A 17,142-nucleotide genomic window follows, 5' to 3' on the forward strand; every position below is an offset into this window, starting at 1 on the left:
AAAGAACAAAGAATATAGCAATCACCAACTCTTTCAATAGTTCAAGTTTGTCTCCATCTGTATTTGCGTTGAATCAATGCAATAAAGTTTACTCAAACAAATCCAACGATGGCCGTGAATTAAAGTAAAAGTTTTACGGCTGTGTTTTTTTTTTTTTTATTATTCGTCGAAAATTGATTTCAAAGCTTCTTAACGACAAACTAATCAAGCTCTTTACAAAGGAACATTAAACCAATGGGCATTAAATTTTACAATTTTTTTTTTAAAAATAGAACAATTGTATTGAAAATCATGGAAGGAAGTATTGTTACAGTTTCCAATAAATTTTTTTCACCTTTACAAAATAAAAATAAATCTTAAAAGAGAAAAACCAACAACATGAAACGAAGTTAACTACGAAATCAATCCAGTCTTTATGAGAAAATGCATTTTTTTTGGGTCTGACACGCCAATGACTAAGCTATTGGGCCATATGATAATGGCCGAGTCCAAGCGAATCGGGCTTAGCCATTTTTTACACACTCATTCTTCCCCAACTGTAACACACGCACAGGCAGCCTCCCCATCCATCTGCGACCTCGACGCCGCACCGCACTCTCCTCACCGTTGGCGACGACGGCGCCGGCGCGATTTCCGACCTTCTTCCTCCTTCAGAGACTCAGTGTGAACTACACGGCTAGGGAAGAGTTACGCACACTTAAGGTATTTCATGCGCAATTCATTTTCTGTTCTCCATTGGCTTTCATCGTTCACCTATAATGATGTTTTCTGAACCTGAAGCCTTCCCCTAATACTTTTGTTACCACGATGTTGGCATCCGTCGTGCTTTATGTCTTTTTGCTGACTGTTATCATTGGCTTTAACTTTTAAATGTTCCGCCCATAGTTTAGCCATGAACGATGCTGATTACGAAAACAGTTCAACGATGTTGAATTGGTTCTATTTACTTATGATAATTTATTGGTGTTGTAGTGTGAAAATTGGTTGTGGGTTGTGATATATTTTAGATGACCACAAATTTACTCGAACTAGTAGAGTATAGTGTAGCGACTACCAAGTCTCCTTGTTGCTCACCTCGTAATTTACACGATGTATTTTTTCATACTCTCCTAAATTGGATTTGATGAAGCTTCTAAGTCATGTACAATCTCTTTACTTTACTCGATGTATTTGACATTGCATTAGTACAACTCTCTTCTTTTTTCTAGATTGCAGATAATACCACCTATCGTTTAATTTGTGATGCTGCTGGATAATTTTTTTTTTACTGAAAATTCTCAAAGATGGATTAGGAGGAGGAAATCCATGATACTACGACTGATTTTTGAGAAATGGACATATGTTATAATGAGTGCCAGTGCGAAAGAATGCGTGCCTTTACCTCTGGCATTTTCCCATGTAAAATATAATCATACAGAGTACTGAACAAAATGCTATTAAGCACCGTGATCATTCTACTACAATAACTTTGTTCATTTTAGTAAACTTTGTCAAAGTTACATGACGTGATGTAATCTAAGAATCTGTTGGAAAATTAATTTATTCTTCATTTTTTTTTTCTTATATCACCATACTATTTTTTGGTACTGGTTTTGTTTTCTGCAGAGCCGAGTATTATTTAAATATGCATTTGTCAAAATTTTCTAACATAATGTCAAAAATTAATGATTGTTTGGTTTTATATTTTATCTTCTTTTTGTTTTGTTTTATGTTGTTTATTTTTTAGTTGTTTTCTTTGATTATGTTGAACCAATCCATTTCACTTACCGCCTATGTGGGTTGAGTCAGGTTGGCTGAATTTGGCCTTGCAACTAAACTGACCCATACCGTTTTGGTTGAATTTTTTCACAATGTTGAGCTAACCTGGCTGACAGCTCTATTCAACGTCGAATTCCAGGGGAAGCAGAACAAGAACTGAAAACGATGAATAACCACTTGATTGTACATGTCCCAGACAAGCAGCCTCATGACCTTCACCACCAACCCACTGGTCATGTTACCAAAACCCTTTACTAGGAGCTTTTCGTTTCTTGTTGAAATTCACTTAATTGAAAAAGTGGTGCTTTGTTTCTGTGCAGTGTGTATTTTTGCTTCGGCCATTGACCCTAAGCATGCCAACCAAATTTTGAGGTTAACCCCCACTCTTCACCAAAATCTTGCTGTCTTTGCTTCAGCTATGTGTGCTTTGTGAACTGATCTATGGAAGCTGCTTAAATATTTTTTGTTAGGCGTTTGAATCAAATAGCTCCACTCGAAGATCTCCGTCATGTGAAACGAATTCAGAAGAAAGTTCTTGAAGGAGGTGGATGGATATCATTGTTGAAACTCTTTTCTTTCCCCCTCATATTATTTGTGAGGAAAAATATTCTTTTCTTTTTCTCACTTTTAAGAAAATGAAAAATTAGATCTGTTTGCTTCAACTTAAAATCAATTTAATTTTGTAATTTAGAGTTTTCTTCTAAAGTTATAAATTTTGGTTTATAAAAAAAATTATTAAAAATATTACATTAGGATTTTATTTTATTTTGAAAACTTGTGTTTTTTATAACTGTTTTAAACATATTTTTAATTGAAAACATAGTTTTCTTTGTAGAAAAAAAAGAATCTCATATAAATTGCTTTAGATACTGGAAGATACCATGTACTTGTAGGATTGATAACTTAGCTTCTCATGTAGCCAAGGTGCCAAAATATTTAAAATCACTATTTATGCAAGCAAGCAATTTTTCTGATACAAATGGGATTGATTGTGTGGTGATTCTTTACAAGACCATTTAAGAGAGTGGAATCGACTCTATGGAGTGAGGGCCAGTGGGGTTTACTTTAAAGGATAAAGTGCAAAGTTATAATCCTCAATTGGAAAATTAAGGGTTGAGATTTTAATAAATTCATAATTTTTAAAACTGGTGTATATATTTTATCATAATTTCAACTGTTGATGGTTATAACTCTGCATGTCACTTCTAGAGTGCATCTCTCACTTCAGAGAAGCTAAATCCTGAAAGAAATGATCAAACTCTCCCAACTAGGTGCTAAAGTTAGTGACAACAGAAAGAGAAAAGATTCTTGGCTGTGAAACAATGTTATTGGAATATGTGTGTGTGTACTACAAAACCTACAATCCCGAGAAACCAAAATCAACTGTTATGGAATTTTGTCCATGATCCAATTGAACTGAAGAGATATATAAATAAATACCAAGTAATTCATGGTTTAACTAACACCAAGCATTTTACATTGTTGCCCTTGGAGCTAGATCTTCTTTGCTTTAGAACATAAAGGCAAAATGTTACCTGCAGTTGACATATAGTTACATTGCTTTATTCCCTGTTAATATGAGCTATGGCTTATGGGCCAAGTCAGTTGCTGGTGACACTGTGATTGTTTGACAGGACAAATACAGCTATCGGTGATCTTGTGTCTAGCCTCTGAAGGTGACAATCAATTGGATAGTGTGCCTCCGCATCTTCAGGAGTTGATCAGTTCCTATCAGTTGAGTCCTTTTATCACAAAAGTGGGTCTTTGTTATTTTTGCATTTCTTTTTGCACTAGTTAATGCTTGCGTAGATTATGGTTTGATCCCAGGAAGATATAAGATAAAAAAATTTATCAAATTTTGATATTGATTTCTAAACAATATTACAAGTTTTGACTTGATCTGGTTTCATTATTGTGGTTGTGATGAAGCTGCAAAGCAATCTGATGTCCTTTTCATGTAAATAACTTTGTTTAGTATATGTTACTACATTAATCATTAAAATTTAATTTTGAAGCACCAACATTTTTTCTTCATTTTGATTTCATGTCAAGCTAACTAACTAAATCATCAATTTAAAAGAAACAACAAAACCTTAATGTCGGGAGTCATAGTTTATAAGTGAATGAAGTTGTAGCTTTTGGTGTAGATCAAATGATATGTGTGGCTGTGTGGCTAGCTCTAGGGCTTGGTATTTAAATGATCATTTTTAGGGTTTCACTGTCAAGGAAGACTAAGATTGTTGAGTCTTAGTTGGAATCCTGTGGACTCTTGGTCCTAGTTGTGTTTGCGTAAGTTAGTTTGTGCATTAAATTTGAATTTAATAAATTTTAGGTCTGCAAATATGCTGCAACGTCAAAAGAAGAGTGGCAAGAACAATGCAAATTTTGGCCAACATCCTATCACCCAAGGACTTAGTAAGTTTCATATTACTATCCTTTTATTTATTTTATTGGCAATGTCATTGCTGCCTTTTATCAACATTCCAAAACTTTTGGTTCCATATAAGTATATGAAAGTACTTGTATTATATATATGAAATCTTTCATCTGATGAATTAAACAATGCTTTTCAAAATGACATGTACTGTTAAATAAGATTCCAAGGAATACTTCCTTCAACTTGATGAGCTGATTGGCAAGACACTTATTATAAAAGATTATATCTATGAATCACAAGCTAGCAAGTATGTCTAGTTGGCTTAGTAATACATACAGTTGGTATGAATCTACTAATGCCTCCTAGATGAAAATAATAAAGTGATTTGAGCACCCTTGTTTTTATAATATGCCGTGTGTAATTATTGTTTTCAGTTTTCATATGCAACCTAAGCTTGTTTACATTTTCATGATATTTCTTGTAATTATAGTCTGTCTATTTGATATGTATGTTTGCCAGTAGTTTGAATGAAAATTTTATTCAATGTATGTAAGCATTGTATATTCTTTGGGTAAAACTAGTGGAGTTTAAATTTTGACCGGGAAAGGACCAAAGGGGATTTTTTTGAAATTTGGCTGTGTAAATATTGGAGTAGGTAGGGTGCATTTTTGGACCTTCTGATGCATTAAGATATTATAATTTTACATCAATTTGACACAGGAAAAATCCTGATCTGATCATCATCGAATTTTACCCAACACATTAAACGTGCTGATTTTACTTTTTTTTTGGGCAAGTGAAATTTTGTCGATGACATAGGTTGTACATCTCAACATCCTATATGTTTCTTTTTGTTAATAATCTTACTGGATGAGAACACACAACCTTGCTATGGTAATAGCAAACTTTGCATGTAATATTGGGTTGACTTTTTTAATCAAATTACAGCAACATTGATGGCATTACTGGATTTAGCGAGGAGGACTCGCAGTCAATTTTAAAGTTTATGCAATCAACTGTTGAGTTGGCAACATCTGATGACTTGGTAAATGTTCAAGTTTTGCCTTTTTCATACAATTTGTGCATATCAAATAACCCTTCATACCTGACTGGAAATTTATTTTGCTTTTCTTCTCATTATTTTTCTCTTAAGAAAGTAATTGCTTGAGTTATTTTGATGTTTATCCCTCTATCCCTTGCTTACCCTCTATTGAGAGAATATTGGAGTTGCACCTATAATGGAAAAGATAATTGAAAATCGTTTAAAGTGATTTGACCATTTTCAAATAAGACTTTTGGAGACATCAGTAAGAAAAGTAGATTGCATGACTCTTACTCCAATAAAGAGAAGTCAAAGGAGACCCAAAGAACGTTAGATGAAGTTATTAAAAGAAATTGTTTGATTAATCAAATTTCTAAAAGTTTAATTTTTGACCGAGCTCAAAGCATCGTGTGATTTATGTAGCCAACTTCACCGGGTCAGATAAGACTTAGTTGTTGTTGTTGTTATTGTTGTATCCTTTGATTATTAAAGGCTAGCTTTGGTTAAAGTGTCCTACTATTGGATTTAACATTCAACTGCTGCTTACCAAAAAATTGATCTGTTTAGGTAGTCAATGCTGCATTGATTGTGGATCCCTCAGCTAAGCAACTAATTTCAAGTGCACGTGATCAGGTTTATGCGTGGAACAATTGCAAAGACAATAGCTGCTCTAGAAAGCCAGAACTTAGTTCCCCTTCTATTATTTCCAGTAGATTTGATCCTCAAGAACCATTGCACTTAAACAGTTCCTCCAAACAGCTCAAACAACCATATACAGGTGTTGCTTGTTTATATCCTTGGCAATGGGCTCAGAAGAAATATCATTTGCAGAGCTCAAATTATTTGCACCCTTTGCAACATGCTGCCATTGTAGCTATAGAATCATCTGCTGCCAGGGATAGATGTCTTTTTCCCAGTGAGGGGAACAGTGAAGAAAAATATTTGGAATTGGATCGCCAGAATTCTTCTTGGACTAGCTCTCCTGCAAAGAGACAGAAAACTGCATGTACAAATGTAAGTTTACCTACTATCGGGTATATTTAAGGAACCTGGCTGGTGTATAATTTAATTTGTTTGCAGCTGCCCATAAGAAATGTTAACCATGCCACTAAAAATATTAAGAACATCTTAAACTCCAGTAGTTAGTTTCTTAGTTTGTTGTAACTTGTTCTGTAGGAAATTCTATGAAGGTTTTCCTATGACCTTGATAGATCATGGACTTCCTGAATTATATTATTATTAGGTTTGCAATATCATTTGAATGAGTAGATATTGTGCCAAGGGCAAAGAAGGTAGAACTGTGCATTTACTTAACATGTATATCATCTTTGTGACAACTGTCAGAATAATGGTTCAAATGGAAAACTATGACAATTACTTGTAGATAATCTAGACCTGTTGAAGCATCTCAACCAAATTCAGTATTGGCAATATGCAAACATAAAATACATATGCAATGGCATTTCCCTTGATTATATTGTTGATCATTTTCAATTTAGTATGTTATGTTAAAAGCTTTATTTTGGTATTGAATTATGACATTTCAGGGTGAGGATGATGATAAATTGAATTCTCATGGTCAGACTTCTGATCAGCTGCAAGCACGACCATACTTGTGCACTGGCTATGACATATACCTTGTTTGGGAACCATGCACAATGTAAGCTGATAGACAAAATACTTCTATATTGAGTCACTTCTGTCTCTGTTGAATGCCGTGTTCCTTTGAAGGGAATCCCTTTTTTGATTCATAGAATGAGAGAAATTTTTTATTTCTGATTCTCCTTTTATGTGAAGTTTCACTTTCAGATAGTTAAATACTTCTTCCAGAGTAGTTGATTTCTGAGATATTTATCTAAATTTGCCTTCCACTATAATGTCAGGTGTGCAATGGCCCTTGTCCATCAGAGAATTAGGCGAATATTCTATGCTTTTCCAAATCCTAATGCCGGTGCCTTGGGTAGTGTTCACAGATTACAAGGAGAGAAGAGCTTAAATCATCATTATGCTGTTTTCAGGGTTTTGTTACCTGAAGAAGCCCTGCATAAAAGTCATACTTAAGTAACCGAGGAAGCCCCTTCATTTTCTCTTGCATCTTAAGAGAAAATGAAGGCTTTTTAGCGGGGGAGAATATTTATTCGTGAATTTTGAATGTTCGATAATTTTCTAATTGTTAGAACGGCAATATGATATTACTTGCTTTCCGATTCTCATTTTTGTGTTGGTTTTGTGAGCATTCTTTGTCAATGTCAAGTAAAACAGGTTCAGATTGGCCCTTGTACTAGCATAGCTATATTTTCAGATTTGGATTATGTTTAAACTCATTACCAATCTAGTACATCTTCCGAAATTTTGCGAATGAAGTATAGTTACGTCACTTGGTCATATCGTAATACTAACAAGGACGGACATATTTTTGTTTCTGTCCCAAAAATAGCCAAATTTTACACCTTATTTATCCAATATGTTTAGCTAGGGATAAAAGAAAGGGAGATGGAGAAAGAGACAAAGAAAAGAAGATATATGTAGAGATTAAGAGAGAAAGAGCATATAGAAAGAAAGATTAGTATTTTAGAATTGAATATTTTATAATGTGTAGATATCTTTATATTTATAAGAATACATATGTAACCTTATTAGGTCAAGTCTATTATTATAATACTAAAATAAACTTTAATTCTAATACGTTTATTCTAAATATTTATAACATTCCCTTTCAAGATAGAGTATAGATATTAATCATGTCCAACTTATTACAAATATAATTGTTATGTATTCCATTTAAAGCTTTTGTAAACACATCTACTAGTTGGTCGTCTGTCCTAACATAAGATATGGATATAAGCTTCTGTTGAACTTTTTCTTAAATAAAGTGATAATCTATCTCAATATGTTTCGTCCGTTCATGAAAAACTAGATTTGAGGCAATGTGTATCGCTGTTTGGTTGTCACACTAAAGTTGCATAGGTTTAGTACTACCAAATCTTATCTCTTCCAGCATATGTTTCAACCACATTAACTCACAAGTAGTTTGAGTCATTGTCCTGTATTCTGATTCTGCACTTGATCTCAAAACAACTTTCTGCTTCTTATTTTTTCATGAAATTAAATTACCTCCCAAGAACACATAGTATCCAGTAGTAGATTTTCTGTCCATAGATCCTGCTCAATTAGCATAAGAAAATGCCTCTATTTGTGCATGTACATGATCTTTGTACACAATTCCTTTTCCTCGTGCTTTATTCAAATACTTCACAATGCGGATTAGTGCTTCCCATATTTGTCAAAAATGACATAAACTGGCTAACAACACTCACTGGAAAAGCAATATCCGACCTTGTGACAGTCAAGTAATTTAGCTTCCCTACTAATCTTCTGTATTTCTGTGGATCTGCAAAAAGAACTCCATTTGCTGTCAGTTCACTTCTAGCTTCTAGCTCCATAGGTATCTCACATGGTTTAGCTCCTTTTAGTCCGATCTCAGTCAATAAGTCTAAGACATATTTTTTTTTATGAAAGGAAGATTCCTTGCTTGGAGTACATGACTTCAATACCCAAGAAGTATTTTAGAATTCCTAAGTCTTTTGTCTGAAACTTGGTTTGAAGAAATTTTCTTAGGTTGCTAATTTCTTCTTTGTCGCTGCATGTAATAACAATATCATCAACATAAACAACAAGTAAAATATAACCGTAGTTAGCTGTTTATAAAACACTGTATGCTCACTCTCACTCCTCACTAATCCAAATTTCAAAATCACGTAACTGAATCTATCAAACCATGCTTTAGGTGATTGTTTCAAGCCATATAATAACTTCTTTAAACGACATATTCTTTCACGCTCCCCCCAAGCAACAAAGCCAGGTGTTTGCTTGATATACATCTCCTCCTGTAAGTCTCCATGTAAGAATTCATTATTAACATCTAGCTGAAATAATGGCCAATGATGCATAGCCGCAAGAGAGATGAAGATACGAATAGATGAAAGTTTAACAACTGAAGAGAACATATCAGTGTAGTCAACACTGTAAGTTTGGGCATACCTTTTTGCAACAAGGCATGCCTTCAAACAAGCCACACAACTATCCAGATTAACTTTCATAGTGTAAACTCACTTACAACTAATAGCCTGTTTGCCCTCGAGAAGAGGAACCAAATCTCAAGTATCATTCGTCTCAAGAGTCAAAATTTCTTCCTCCATAGCATGACTCCAACCATCATGACTGAGGGCATCTGCAAGGTCTTAGGAACAAAGAGAGAATCTACACCAGCCATGAAGGATTTAGATGTAAAGGATAAATAAGCAGACGTCACATAAGAAGAAATAAGATATGTGCAAGATCTCTTACCTTTTTGGATAGCAATAGAAAGGTCAAGGTCAGACATATGATTTATTGACACTTGAGGAGATAATGGTCGAGGTTGAGTATCATCTTGAATATCATTAGCCACGAGGGGCACATCATCTAAAGGCTGTTTTGGCCAGCGAGAGTATGTTCGCTCAAAGAACTTGAAACCTGTATCAATAGAAGTCAGAGGTGCAACAAGATGTTTAGATTGGACAAAAGTATAAGTCAAGAAGGACTCAAAAGATGAGGACTTAAAGAATGAAAGACCTTCAAAGAAAGACACATAAGAGGAAATAAGATAACAACTAAGATCGGGAGAAAAACAACGGTAAGCTTTTTATGACCGAGAATAACTCAAAAACACACATTTAAGAGACTTTGGATCAAGTTTAGTTACCTAAGGACGAACATCAAACACAAAACAAGTATAGCCAAAAACTTTATGAGGTAAAGAAAAGAGAGATTGTGATGGGAAAAGTATAGAGTAGGAAATCTCTCCATGTAACACAGATGATACATGATGGCATGCGATTAATTAAATATGCAGTAGTAAGAACAACATCAACCCAAAAAATTTTAGGAACTTTCATTTCAAACAGTAAAGCACGGGTTACCTCCATAAGATGATGATTTTTACGTTTAACTACTCCATTTTGTTGTGGGGTAATAATACAAGAAGACTAATAAAGTATGTCATGTCTACTCATAAAATTAGTGTAAGATGCAAAAAAATATTCTTTAGCATTATCACTTCTAAGAATGCACACACAAGTATTAAATTAAGTTTTAATTTCAGCACAAAAATTACAAAATATAAAAAAGAATTCAGATCTAGACTTCATAAAAAACAACCATGTTGCATGAGAATAATCATCCACAAAGGTAATAAATATTTAAAACTAGATTTAGAAGTAACTGGGCAAAGGCCCTAAACATCAGAATGAACAATTTCAAAGAGGACATAAGCCCTTTTATTTAAACGAGGTAAATAAACATTACGATGATATTTAGCAAACTAACATGACTCACAATAAAAATTAGACTCTATACTAGGACATAATTTCCTAAGCCTAAAAACGGATGACCCAAACGGTAATGAAGTTGGAAAGGAGATATTGTTTCATTCCTAGACGCAATAGAAGCTTGCGGAAGTCCTTCTTCTTCCAATAGATACAACCCATTAGATACCCTACCTTTACCAATAACCCTCTATGTCCCTAAATCCTGAAAAATAAAAGAATAAAAAAAGAATGTTACTGAGCAATTTAATGATGAAGTGATTTGGCTAATGGACAATAAATTTAAATGAAATTGAGACAAATATAAAACAGAGGATAAAAGTAAGGTTGAAACTGAGGTAGTACACCCGCTGCCCTTAATATGAACAGTAGAATCATCAGCGAGTGTTACAGAAGAACGAGAACTGGGTAGACAAAAAGAGAAAAGGATACCTGAATCCCCAGTCATATGATCAGTTGCGCCAAAATTAATGACCCAACGCTTGGAAGAAAAGGAAAGATATGCAGTAGGATTACCTTTTTGAACCAAAGTGGCTGTAGAGGATGTAGAAGGGTGTTGGAAAATCTGAAATTGAGTATACTAAATAAATTTCTTATCACTCATACGCACAATACGTCTTTCTTTCTCCTGAGTAGCTATATCAGGTTGAAACACTGAGTTAGCGAAGCAGGAATTACCTTGTGAGTGAAAAATGACTAATTTTACGGAGGATGAGTGCACTGATTCTGATAATGGCCAAATTCGCCATAGTTGTAGCACTGTACAATACCATGACCTTCACTATGCCCACAACCACAACTACCTCTACCACCATTGCGACCACCATGGTGACCGTATTGGACTGCCAAGGCAGAGTGGTCAGGAGACTCATTTTCTGTAGTGCTCTTGAGCTCCTCAAAGGAAGATTGCATAACTTTGGAGAAGACATCGATGAGATTATCAACTTGCTTGCTTGATAGAATCTGAGACTGAACTACCTCATATTCCAAATCAAGTCTGGAGAGCCAACTTAAAGCCATGAGTTTCTTTTGTTGCGCTATCATCTTGTCAATAGTTTTACAGGCTAAAAGAGATTGTATCTCCTCAGTATGCTTCTTAAACTCCAAAAAATAATCCATTAGCTTCTACTTATTTTGTTTGGGTCAATAAACTTCCTGCAATAGAGCATATAATTGATTTAAATTATCAGATTTTCCAAAAATAAATTGTAAAAAATCCCACAACTCCTTCACAATTTTGCAATGGGTAGTAATTGCTTGTATTTGCCTATCAACAGAGTTTACTAGCAACGTAAGGATCTTTTTGTCCCGTATCTTCCATGTGTCAACATTCTTAGAATTGACAGGTGCTGTTTCAGTCAAATGATTATCCTTTCTCATTCCACCCAAGCTAATCTCAACCAAATACTTCCACTCCATATAGTTCGTACCATCTTCATCCAGCTTAACATTGGTAAGTTTGGATAGAGATACAATCTCTGTAACAGTCTCCTTGTGTTGTGCATCCTGCACATCCTGGCTATCACATTCAGACATTGTAACGCCGCACTCAAATTGTAAACATTGAATTACTGCAGATTCTGGTCATCAAAAAAAAATTTCATCCCCACAGTAGCCATGGTTGGCCTTTTCTAAAGCTGCTGTTTTTTTTTTTTCAGCAGTGACGCGGTGGTGGTGCAGTGGTAGCGACCAAGGAAAGAACCTAGAAAGCTTTGATATCATGTAGAGATTAAGAGAGAAAGAGCATAGAGAGAGAAAGATTAGTGTGCTGGAATTAGATATTCTACAATGTGTAGAGACCCTTATATTTCTAAGGATACATATGTAATCCTATTGGGGCAAGCTCATTATTATAATACTAAAATAAATCTTAATTCTAATACGTCTATTCTAACTATTTATAACAATATAGAAGAGGGAAACAAAAAAAAAGAAAGGAGATAGTAGATAAAATATAAAGAAATATGAATAGAGAAGGGGAGGGCAATAAAAAATTAGAAAGAGAATAGAAAAGGATATATGAAACATGAAGGGTGAAAAAATAAAAGAAAATTAAAGAGAAAAGGAGAGGAAAGTGAAAAAAAAGAGGGTAAAAAAGATGGGAAGAAAGAGAGTGATAAATAAAGAATAAAGTAAAATAATGAAAGAAAAATGTTTGAGAGAGTAAAGAAAGAAAAAAAAAGTTGTAGAAGAAATAAAAAATATAAAAAAAGAGAAAAAAAGTAGAAAATGAGAAGGGAAAGAAAGATAAAAAAGAAAGTAAAATAAGTAAATAAAAAGAAATAAAGAAAAATAAAAAAAACAGAGAAAATAAATGAAGGGATAAAAAACAAATAAAAAAAGCATGTGTACATGAGAGAAAGAAAAGAAAAGAAAAGAAAAAGTAAGAGAAGGAAGGAGAGATAAAAAAAAAAGGAAAAGAAAAAATATGATAATAAAAAAAAAAGATATGAACAACAGAAAAATGAGAAATAGATAAACAAAGAAGATGACACGAAAGAAAAGATAAGTGAGGAAAAAAATTGAATGATGCATGTCACTTCCCTACATGTTAAACTCTTCGGTTATGGGTCATAGACCAGGTGAGTGATATATGTTACTTTCAGAGTTGATAAGCAATATAGATGTACGTCATTCACTGATTTCAGTTTTAAAGTTTTGAAAAATGCAAATCTCTTCTTAAAATATAACTAAAAATAATATTACAAAGCTTTGATTTGCAGCTGTAGTAACAAGTACAAACTTAGCAACACATTATCATCTCTATAATTTATCATAGACTTAAAAATTCAGCAATATATATGCAAATGAAGAAAAAAAACAAACAAAAGGCAAAAATAACTCGAGAGAGACCAAACATGCAATAGAAGAAGAAACAAAATATTTCGTGCAGTAAAATTCAAAACCTTAAAAACTAGAAATTATCTAACACCTTAAGATGTCACAAATGAACGAATGAAATCTTTAAAAGAAAATTAACAATAAGATTCTCACATATTTTGACAAATTTTCCTCTAACATACACCTGAAAATAGAAAATGAACAAAAAACAATGTCAAGATTAGCAATTCGATTCTACTTCAGATCCAGAAAGAAAATGCAATAAAAATAAAATAAAATTACAATTGTGCAAATAAAACCTTATTCAATATGAAAAAGTAGCAAATCCTCAATATTCATCGTTCACTAATCAAAATTTGGTTTAACAGAATATGCAGCTCAAAAAGTCAATTCCAAAATGCACATCGCTTTTGTAATTGACATGTGTGGAATTTGTAGTTCAAAATGTTTCTTCAAAATGTGCAACATTTTTGCAATTGACATGTGTTATTACCTGCGTTGTATAATGCACATCTGGACTGCTCAACAATTGCAGAAGTAACATGTATCACTCGCCTGACTTCTGACGCATAGTCAAAGAACTCAACACATAAGGAAGTGACATTATTTCTCAATTAGCCTGTGACCCATTTTTAAGAAGCTTTTTATAAGTTATTGTTATTATCTTATTTCAATAATATATTTTCATGTTAATCTATTTTGAAGTTTTATTTTAAATTTTATAGTATGAAATCAAAAAGCTAAAGAGAAAGAAAAAATATTATTAAAAAATAATAAAAGTTCTCCATATTTTTATTACACTCACAACAGCACACCAAAATATAGCTTAAATGTTATTATTCTTTATTTATATATACATATTTCTTTTATTAACTACTTACTCAATCCGGTAAAAATATGACAATTTTTTGAATAAATTATATTTTTAACTTTCAACTATTTTTAATTAAAGTAAATAAATTATTTTAAAATATAATTTTTATTAGTTAATATAATGTTATAATAATAACATTACTCAAATAGACAAATAACTAGTTAATTTTTGCCCCTTCGACAATATATTTTTTCTAATATCTTACGTAATAAATAATTAATTTAAAGTTACTTTGTTTAAGACAATAATTGTAGTTAATATGGATTTATTTATAGTAATTTATATAGTAAATAAAAGAATTTTGATCATTATTAGCGTAAAAAGATATATTCTCAAATGATTAAAATATATAACAAGTAAATTTTTTAAATTAATTATTATTAAAAATAACAAGTTTTGTTAATAAAAAATTCTCAATTAATAAATGTGTTACTGTTAAATTTAAATAGTAAACATAATTTCCTCACATCTTTTAAAATAAAAAAATCATTTATACTTGACAATAATAAAATTAACCTCTTATATAAGATATCTTATTTTTTAAAATTTAATTACGGTGATTATTATTAGGAAAATTTATTTAAATAATACTATTTATAAAATAAATTCTAGAAATGAGATTTTTTTAAAACATATTTTTTGGCTGGGGTAATTTTTTGTCTAATCATCACCCGTGTCGTACCTACATGACCAATAGTAATTTTTTAATAATTTTTAAATAGTCTATCATTTTTTATCGTTTGATATAGCTTTATACTTTGACACGTGGTGACGTCTCTTCTAAATAAGAGCTATGTGAAGGAACGACTTGGATGATGACACGTGACGCCTTTTGGATGAGTATTGGCTGATCATGGACGATATCAACTAGTGGCTTATTTGTCAAATGGTAGAGTGCGAGACATCTGGAGTCATGACACGTTAGGTAATAACTTATGGTCATTAATTTAAATTTACTCTTTTGTCCAATTTCAAAAGATATATATATATATATATATATATATATATATAATTCTAATTTCGCAATTGTAGTTGACGTTCTTTGAGCTGAAATGAAGAAAACTGCACAAAAAATTCAGGTTAGTTAAATTGTAAATTTGTGTTTTAAATTATTTTTTATGAATTTTATTTTTTTTAAAAATTAATAATTTTTATTTTAGTTAATTAAATGAAATTGAGTTTTTTAATTAGTTGTTAAACAACAGCTGCATTAATGTGATAGAAATTTGTTTAAATAATAAAAATAAACTATAAATAATTTGTTAAAGTCATTAAAATTTAGTAAATATAATTTAAAAATTATAAATTCATGAAAACAAATATAAAAATGATGTAAAAGAATTTAATAAACATAATAAATTACGAAAATAATATGTTAATAATATAGAAAATAAAATGTTTAAGTAAATTATATAAATACGATATAAGGTTAATAAAAATTTATCAACATTTTGTATTTATCTTTTAAATAGATTAAGGTAGTGTTAAAAAAAAGAAACTGTTATGGTACAACGTTAAAACAATTTAATAATGCATATACAAATCTATTTTGTATTTTATTTTGATAATTAACTTTAAACGTAAATTTGTTGTGTTAAATTTGTTAGCAAAAAAAATATAGATTGATGCAATATTGTAAATAAATAGATATTATAAAGAAAAGTAGTTTATTATAAATTTAATATGAAGTTAAAAAATTGTAGTTATTAAAAATTATTATTAAATACGTAAAAGTAGGAAATTAAAAGAGTTAAAAAATAAAATAGTTTTATATAAAATAGGAGAATGTTGTATATGTAAAAAAAAACAGTGTTAAATTTATTGTATGTGTACTTAATTTGTTAAATTTTATTAATTTAATTTGTTGTATGTGTATTTAATTTGTTAATACAGGATGATTAATTTCATGATAATAGTATATTGAAATGGTCGAATATTCATGAGTAACGAGGGTGTTACTTTTAAAAAAAATAATAAAATGATTAAAATTGAACGTGGAATAAGTTTTGAAACATTAAAAAAAAGATTCATACAAAATTGTAATTGTCTACTAATCAAGTTATAACTAGATTAATTTTACAATTTTTAGTAGATTCAATTGACAGACAATATACCAATGTTAATATTAATATAAAAGGCTATAACATTTTATAAATTATTTTTACTATGTTTTTTATTATTATAGAGGTCAAGTTGTAAATTTTTTCAAAAATATGTATAATTATAATTTTACGTAATTAAATTTTTATTAACAAAAGTTACTAATATAAATTTTATTTTACTCTACAACAACCAAATATTTCTTATATATCTTAAATATAATATGTTTTTAATTTTAAAAAATTCAGTTATTAATTTTTATGAATTCTGAAATAAATTATTTATATAATTATTTTATATACGATATTACATATTGATTATTTCAATTGAACTATATATATTTCATTTTAATTATCATTTAAATGTCCTCTTCATATCAAATTAAAAATGATTTTATTTTAATTTTTTATCATTAAAAAATTAATAATTTATAATTTACTTGTAACATTTTTTCATTTACTAGTTAATATTTTTAAAAGTCTAGTTACCTTAAATTTTGTTTATTTCTAATAAAAATTATTCTACATTTTAAAGTTTTTTACATTACATTTTTTTCCTTTTAATTACCCCCCTAATTAATTTAAACAATAATAAGATTTATTATAAATTTTAATAATAATTCATGTTTTATTATGCATTTTTTAAGTATTTATGCATTTTACTATTTTATAAAAATCCTATACCATTAATATATTTTATTTAATAATTACAATAAATATTTCATCTATTTTTACTGACATTAAGTACAAAGTTAAACATAATTTACTCAATTAAACCTACATAT

General features: G+C 30.8%; 1 protein-coding gene across 4 annotated transcripts; it reads left to right on the forward strand.

Moving 5' to 3' along the window:
* Nucleotides 1-520: 520 nt before the first annotated feature.
* On the forward strand, nt 521-7,456 carry LOC113854648 (tRNA-specific adenosine deaminase TAD3). Of its 4 annotated transcripts, none has more exons than XM_027485785.1 (10): nt 521-702; nt 1,875-1,990; nt 2,079-2,123; nt 2,222-2,302; nt 3,393-3,514; nt 4,091-4,173; nt 5,084-5,180; nt 5,745-6,191; nt 6,725-6,837; nt 7,061-7,456. In XM_027485785.1, the coding sequence occupies exons 2-10, from the start codon at nt 1,924-1,926 to the stop codon at nt 7,236-7,238; spliced, it is 1,233 nt and encodes a 410-aa protein (XP_027341586.1). In that variant the 5' UTR covers nt 521-702; nt 1,875-1,923; the 3' UTR covers nt 7,239-7,456. The 4 variants fall into 4 exon arrangements, with proteins under 4 accessions (XP_027341586.1, XP_027341587.1, XP_027341585.1 ...); XM_027485786.1 differs by having other exon boundaries at nt 1,898-1,990; nt 2,079-2,130; nt 2,229-2,302; XM_027485784.1 differs by having other exon boundaries at nt 1,898-1,990.
* Nucleotides 7,457-17,142: the final 9,686 nt, after the last annotated feature.

The sequence above is a fragment of the Abrus precatorius genome, unplaced genomic scaffold (genome assembly GCF_003935025.1).
Source record: "Abrus precatorius isolate BTA unplaced genomic scaffold, Abrus_2018 Scaffold11, whole genome shotgun sequence".
In the NCBI taxonomy this organism is placed as follows: domain Eukaryota; kingdom Viridiplantae; phylum Streptophyta; class Magnoliopsida; order Fabales; family Fabaceae; genus Abrus; species Abrus precatorius.